Source organism: Morus notabilis, unplaced genomic scaffold, assembly GCF_000414095.1.
Source record: "Morus notabilis unplaced genomic scaffold, ASM41409v2 Scaffold480, whole genome shotgun sequence".
Taxonomy (NCBI): domain Eukaryota; kingdom Viridiplantae; phylum Streptophyta; class Magnoliopsida; order Rosales; family Moraceae; genus Morus; species Morus notabilis.
This window is the reverse complement of record NW_010367729.1, coordinates 11,539-18,568: the sequence shown is the minus strand read 5'-3', so window position 1 is coordinate 18,568 and position 7,030 is coordinate 11,539. Positions and strand designations below refer to the sequence as shown.

Here is a 7,030-nt window from a genome sequence, read left to right as displayed (position 1 = left end):
AAGCTCGAAAAAAAAAAAAAAAAAAAAAAAAGAAAACATATGGTGCGATAATATTAGTTTTTGGGAAAATAATGAGCGCCAAAAGTAGTGCTCTTTCATAAAAAATAAGTTTTTTTGTTCTTTGTTGAATATAAATTTGATATTTTTCCTTAAATATCTGGACTCTTCCTCTTCTCACACGTCTCTCTCTTACCTCTTTCTTTCTTCTCTTCTAGTTTCTTTAATTTCTCTCTCTCTCCCTCTCTGTTCAAAGACCCCCTAGCCTTATACTCCCTCTAAACCCTCTTCCACACTTTAGTTCATGTGTGTGTTGATGGGTTTTGCATATTTTATTTTATTTTATTACAAAGTTGATATGTAAGTTTATGTGAGAGCTTTTTACTATAATAAAAAAATTGATGTGACTGTTTTTAAGAATTTTTTACTGTAGTAAAACTCGAATCGGTAAAGGCCAGACAGAATAATGTTGAAGAATGTTGAAGGCTTAAGTGTAGAAAAATGAAAAACAGAGCGGTTGGAATTTTTGCAAATGTAAATGTGAATTGACATGGTTTCTATTTAAAAAAAAAAAAAAGAAATTCTATGGCGGCGAAAATTTTCATTGCTACAAACTTTGTAAAAGTAATTAGAATAAATTTCAAAATTGCCGCTACTAGTTTATAACTACGAAGTTATAACGGCGAGCTATAGCGTTTTTGAGGCGACCCTTAACTTTTAGCAGGGAGAATTTCTCCCACTAAAATCTTTTTTTCTTGTAGTGTAGTTAGAAAGTGGTAAATGAGTAATTAGTTAATTAATTAATTTTTAATGTATACAAAGATTTTGCATATTATTAGGGGTTATGAGAATATATATATATATATAATTAATACACATTTTCATTTTTAAATTTTGTATATTTATATGTGATGACGTTTAAAAAAAAAGTTTGAAGTAACAAAAGATATTTATGTTAAGAAGTGATAATTTTTTTGAGTAGTTAAACAGTTATAATCAAGTAATTCATTAATTTTACAATCTACACAAATATAGAGGTTTTTTTCCCCTAAGATTATTAGAATATATGTTTTTTATTTAAAAAAAAAAAAAGAAATTCTATGGCGGCGAAAATTTTCATTGCTACAAACTTTGTAAAAGTAATTAGAATAAATTTCAAAATTGCCGCTACTAGTTTATAACTACGAAGTTATAACGGCGAGCTATAGCGTTTTTGAGGCGACCCTTAACTTTTAGCAGGGAGAATTTCTCCCACTAAAATCTTTTTTTCTTGTAGTGTAGTTAGAAAGTGGTAAATGAGTAATTAGTTAATTAATTAATTTTTAATGTATACAAAGATTTTGCATATTATTAGGGGTTATGAGAATATATATATATATATAATTAATACACATTTTCATTTTTAAATTTTGTATATTTATATGTGATGACGTTTAAAAAAAAAGTTTGAAGTAACAAAAGATATTTATGTTAAGAAGTGATAATTTTTTTGAGTAGTTAAACAGTTATAATCAAGTAATTCATTAATTTTACAATCTACACAAATATAGAGGTTTTTTTCCCCTAAGATTATTAGAATATGTGTGTAGTTTATATTCATTTCTTATCTAAAAATGGTATCATTATTTTTTTTAATTAATAAAGCAACTATCACTTATGAAATAAAATAAAATAACCAAACAAGGTTAAAGTAGTGTGAGGTGTGAGATGAGGTGTGGGAGAATGCATAAGCCATGTGTATAAGTCTTGACTATTGAATTCAAAGTAAAAAGAAAATGATTCATGTGAACCATTAGATTTTTAGTTGAGGTAAAAAACTTAATCAACCTCATTCTCACTTCTTATATGTCTATAAGGTCTATAAGATTATGGGTTTTTTCTTCACTCTCATTTTACAGAGAAAAAAAAGCCCCCTAAATGGGCATTAGAGTCACTTCATGACTTATAAGATGAAAAGCAATTCTTTTAATGTTTTTATTCTATTTCTGATAATTCTTTGGAACTTTCTTTGATAGGACCTCTACATTGATATTACTAGTTTTTGACTGTTGAATCCGGTTAAAATTACATTATATTAAAAAAATATGCATAACAGACAATTTTTAATACATATTTGACAACTGAAAGTGAGGCATTATCAGTAGTTAATTTTTTCTGATTTTACTAGAACGAATTTCCTAATTCTCTTGTATTCATATAACTACGGAGAGAGAATAATTCTCTTTTTGTATTCATATACACATGTATGTTTATGTTTCATGTGATTTTATCAGATCTTGTAGAAGATAGATATTTTACTTTCTTAATATTTTTCTATATTCTTGTGTCGCTTTTCCTAGATTCTACCCCATTGATCTTCCATAATGCCTTACTTTTTAATTCAAAGTTGTGGTCTCAAAAGACACTACATGTGCTAGGTTGAATTTTAGAAATGGGTAATGCAAATTTTAAGAAAATGGAAGTTTTTCTCATAGGTCCCGAAAAAATAAATTATTAAAAGTTTTTTTATTAGTACATCAAAAATTGTCTATTCTAAATATATTTTAGTGATTTAATGTGATTTTTATCAGATTCAACTGTCAAAAACTGATCATATAAGTAAGACAATCTTATTAGAGAAACTCCATTAAAAAATATTTTAAATTAGAATATGCGAGTTTCAATGGGAGCTTTACACTTACCCCGTTACACCAACTTCCAGTATCTCAGGATGGGAAGTCAACACAGTTTCCAAATCCGCTGGAGCAATCTGTAGAGTAGTTGCATTTTCTTAGACGTATGATGTCAAAAAAAAAAAAAAGAAAAAAGAAAGAAAGATAAAAGAGTGAATGGTATCCGACACCACAACTCATATGGTCTAATAAGGGTCGTTCTTGAAAAATTACTTTATACCTGAAATCCTTTGTATTTGATCATCTCTTTTAACCGATCAATTATATGCAAGTATCCATTTTGGTTAATGTAAACGATATCACCCGTACGTAACCATCCATCTTTATCAATTGCTGACATTGTTGTTTCTGGGTCATTTAGGTAACCTAGAGATCAACAGTAAAATATTAAGTCAAACTATAATTAATATTGTTATAATAAAAAAAATGGTGGGATTTGGTCATCTCTTTTAACCGATCAATTATATGCAAGTATCCATTTTGGTTAATGTAAACGATATCACCCGTACGTAACCATCCATCTTTATCAATTGCTGACATTGTTGTTTCTGGGTCATTTAGGTAACCTAGAGATCAACAGTAAAATATTAAGTCAAACTATAATTAATATTGTTATAATAAAAAAAATGGTGGGATTTGGTGATGGAAGAACAATCAAGACTTTTTCAATTAGAAAAAAAAAAAAAAAAAACAATTATAGTTTTGTCTTTAAACTGAAAAGACATTTTCCCCTTAATATATATAATGAACATGTGTGTCATGTGATAACAACATTTCATGGAAAGAGTTAAATATTAAGCAATTGTCAAAACTATAGGCATTATTTTAAGCTCAAATTCAGAAGTATAAGAAACCAGGAAAATTATTTATAATTACCTTTCATAATTCCTGGCCCTTTTAACCAAAGTTCACCACTCTTGCCAGGTGGCAACAAGGATCCCGTGCTGCAATCAACCACTTTGGCGTGCGTGTTTGGTGCCAAAAGTCCAACTGAAAAATAATTCCTCAACTTTTTGGTATTCAATCCACGTGCTCCAATTGCGGTCGATTCAGTCATGCCATAACCCTAAACGAAAAAACAAAAAAGGAAAAGAAAAGAAAAGGAAAGAAAAAAAGGGAGAAAAGAAAATAATGAAAGTTAGTTTCAACTTTTTGGCCTTTTTTTTCACTTTTTTTTTTCTCTGCTAATGTCCATAAGAGTCACATTTGTCGCGAATAATTGAGAGAAATTTAAAAATGGAAATTTGATACTCAAGCTACTCCCTTTGTTTTTTTTCCAAATATGTAACACACATGTCCAAAGTATCCATTATTGGATTTATATGTACGTAGCCACAATTATATATATATATATATTTATATATATATATATATCAAACTTTGAGATTTCATACTTAACGGATTGATATGGACAATTAACAAATAATAATAATAATAATAATAATAATAATAATAATAATAATACTAATATTAATATTAATAATAATAATCAAACTAATTAATGAATGAATCCAAAACATAAAATAAAATAAAAATTAAAGCATTATTAATTTAAAGTTATGGAGAAATAGACAACAGCTTATTGAACTATAATTAAATTATACTATATATTATTCCTTGTAAATTGGTACCTGGATTAAGTCAATATGAGGAAGGGTCTGAACAAGATCCTCAATCATTTTCCTACTTGAAGGAGCAGCCCCCCATGAAATCTGCTTCAAGCTTTGAAAAGTTTTCCCACCATTACCCTCAATATCATCCTTGGCAACCTTCCTTGAAGGAGCAGCCCCCCATGAAATCTGCTTCAAGCTTTGAAAAGTTTTACCACCATTACCCTCAATGTCATCCTTGGCAACCTTTGTCAAGGCTGCTAATATTGGTGGAACAAGGGGCAGATGTGTAATTTTATATTTCTCAATGGCCTTCACCACCTCTTTCACATCATATTTACTCATCACAACAACTGTAGAGCCTAGAGATAACATTCCTATTGCAAAATGACAAAGTCCATATATATGGAACATTGGCAGAAATACTAAATAAACAATCTCCGAAGGTGAGTAAAATTCCTTGTATTGTGAGACCTCAAACCTCACAAAAAGCTCCATCATGGCTATGAAATTGCCATGACTTATTACAGCTCCTTTGCTCACACCTGTGGTTCCTGAAGAGTACATTATTGCCGCTGTGTCTTGTTGCCTAATCAATGGCCTTGGAGCCATATTGTCAAAGTCATGACATGAAATAAGCTTAGAAAAATCCGAAAAATTACCAGTTTTTGGACTTCTCTTATCCAAGTAGGTCACACCTTCAGGAACCCTAATTGCACCAACCCCGAGTTTTTGAAAGACCTCCTCTTTCTCCGGGGCGGTGAAAGCAAGACAGGGCTTGCAATCGGTGACGCGTTTCTTGATTTCGGTGACACTGCTTAGAGGATTCATGGGAGTAAAAATGGCTCCCAAGTACATCACCCCCATAATAATAACCGGAAAGTAAACGGAGTTCGGAAGCAAAACCAAAACCACGTCGCCTTTGGAGACGCCCTTTGAGTGGAGACCAGAGGCGAAGGATTTGACCAAAGGGTAGAGCTCCGAGTAAGGTATTGAAATCCCAGATGGGGCATCAATAAGGGCCGTAACCCCTTCGTGTTGGCGCGAGAAAAGGAAGGAAACGGCATCGAGAAAAGGGTCGGAAGGGAGGTTTATTGGAGGATATGTGCTGTTGTAGATTCCTGTTTCTGGTGAATACCAATGAGGATAGCTTTGTTTGTTGTGATAATCTATGGTTTTGTTGTTTAAGGTTGACATATTGTAGAATATGGGAAAGAATAGAATGGAGGTTGAGTGATATTATAGGAGATAATGAACAGAAGAGGCAATTATTTATGTTGATTGTTTGACCAAATAATGTAAAAAGACAATAGCCAGGCTTTCAGTTGTTTGCTTTGTTAAATTTTAAAAAGAAAACCAAACAGAAAGAGGCAATAGTACGAGGGTAATAACCACACTAATGAGAGTTCCACATATTGGAGAGTGAAACATATTTTAAACTAGGACCGGTAATATGGATCACGACACATCAACACGATTCGAAAACGACACGAATTTTGTGGGTTAGGGTTGAGAAAAAGAGGTTCGGGTCAGAATTAGGTCGACCTGAAATTGAAACGAAAAACACAAGTCAATTTCGAGTTGGACATGCCTAACCCAAACACGACATGAAACTCGTAAAAAACTAAAAAATACATATATATTTCATTACATATTTTTGATTTTATTATGAACTTATGATATCATGATAGTTATACTCAAAATTTTATACTATTATTTGCTTAATTTCAATGGATGTTATTGTATTTTAGTGTGTTATGAATTTTAAGTTATTTTTAATATGTAAAAAACTAAATAAAAGGACACAATTTTCGTAACAATTTTCGTATCAATTTTGGGTTCATGGGTCAATTTCGTGTCATGGGTTATTTTCGTGTCGTGTCGTGTCAACCTGTAAAGTGGTCGTATCGTGTTTATGTTGTGATTTTTAAAAAATTTCGTGTCACGGATCGTGTTCAGATTGACTATAAATTTAAAAAGAAACAATCAAAACACGATACGAACCCAACACGTGACACGAATTGCCACCCTTATTTTAAACGTTTATATTTTAGTTATTTTTAATATGTAAAAAACTAAATAAAAGGACACAATTTTCGTAACAATTTTCGTATCAATTTTGGGTTCATGGGTCAATTTCGTGTCATGGGTTATTTTCGTGTCGTGTCGTGTTAACCTGTAAAGTGGTCGTATCGTGTTCATGTTGTGATTTTTAAAAAATTTCGTGTCACGGATCGTGTTCAGGTTGACTATAAATTTAAAAAGAAACAATCAAAACACGATACGAACCCAACATGTGACACGAATTGCCACCCTTATTTTAAACGTTTATATTTTGACATTTTGGTAAAAAGTGAATATCAGTCACATAGCTAGTGGTGTGGCCTAAGTTAGGTTGGAAAGATGCACCTTTATGGGAAAAAGCTATCTCCAATGGTAAATTAAATGATCAATCAGAAGTAGGGATACTTGATGGATGATCCAACTTGTAATCTGGTTTTTTTCCCTTTAAAAATATTTAACAAAGATTTTCCGGTTTTAATAATGGAAGTTCTTGCTTATCATGTAGTCGGGGTCATCAATCTAATGATCATGATCAATCTCATTTTTCCTTAAGAATCTCTTAGATAACATTAACATTAATCAACATGTCCTTTTGTTTTAAACATAAAGGAAAGTATCAATTATTCGGGGTAGCATATCAGGACGTGGTGGGGGTCTTGAGATCCCTACTCGAGAAATTTCTCGGTT

General features: G+C 31.3%; 1 protein-coding gene across 1 annotated transcript in view; it reads right to left on the bottom strand.

The window, feature by feature from the left end:
- The window catches only part of LOC21389091 (4-coumarate--CoA ligase-like 6), an 8,113-nt gene extending 2,606 nt beyond the window's left edge, over nucleotides 1-5,507 (bottom strand). The window contains exons 1-5 of the mRNA XM_024175519.1: nucleotides 4,526-5,507; nucleotides 4,301-4,438; nucleotides 3,546-3,735; nucleotides 2,890-3,035; nucleotides 2,679-2,746 (exon numbers count right to left, since the gene is read on the bottom strand). Coding sequence (XP_024031287.1) covers nucleotides 2,679-2,746; nucleotides 2,890-3,035; nucleotides 3,546-3,735; nucleotides 4,301-4,438; nucleotides 4,526-5,476 — 1,493 coding nt within the window. The 5' untranslated portion in view covers nucleotides 5,477-5,507. The remainder of the gene's footprint in view (nucleotides 1-2,678; nucleotides 2,747-2,889; nucleotides 3,036-3,545; nucleotides 3,736-4,300; nucleotides 4,439-4,525) is intronic.
- Nucleotides 5,508-7,030: the final 1,523 nt, after the last annotated feature.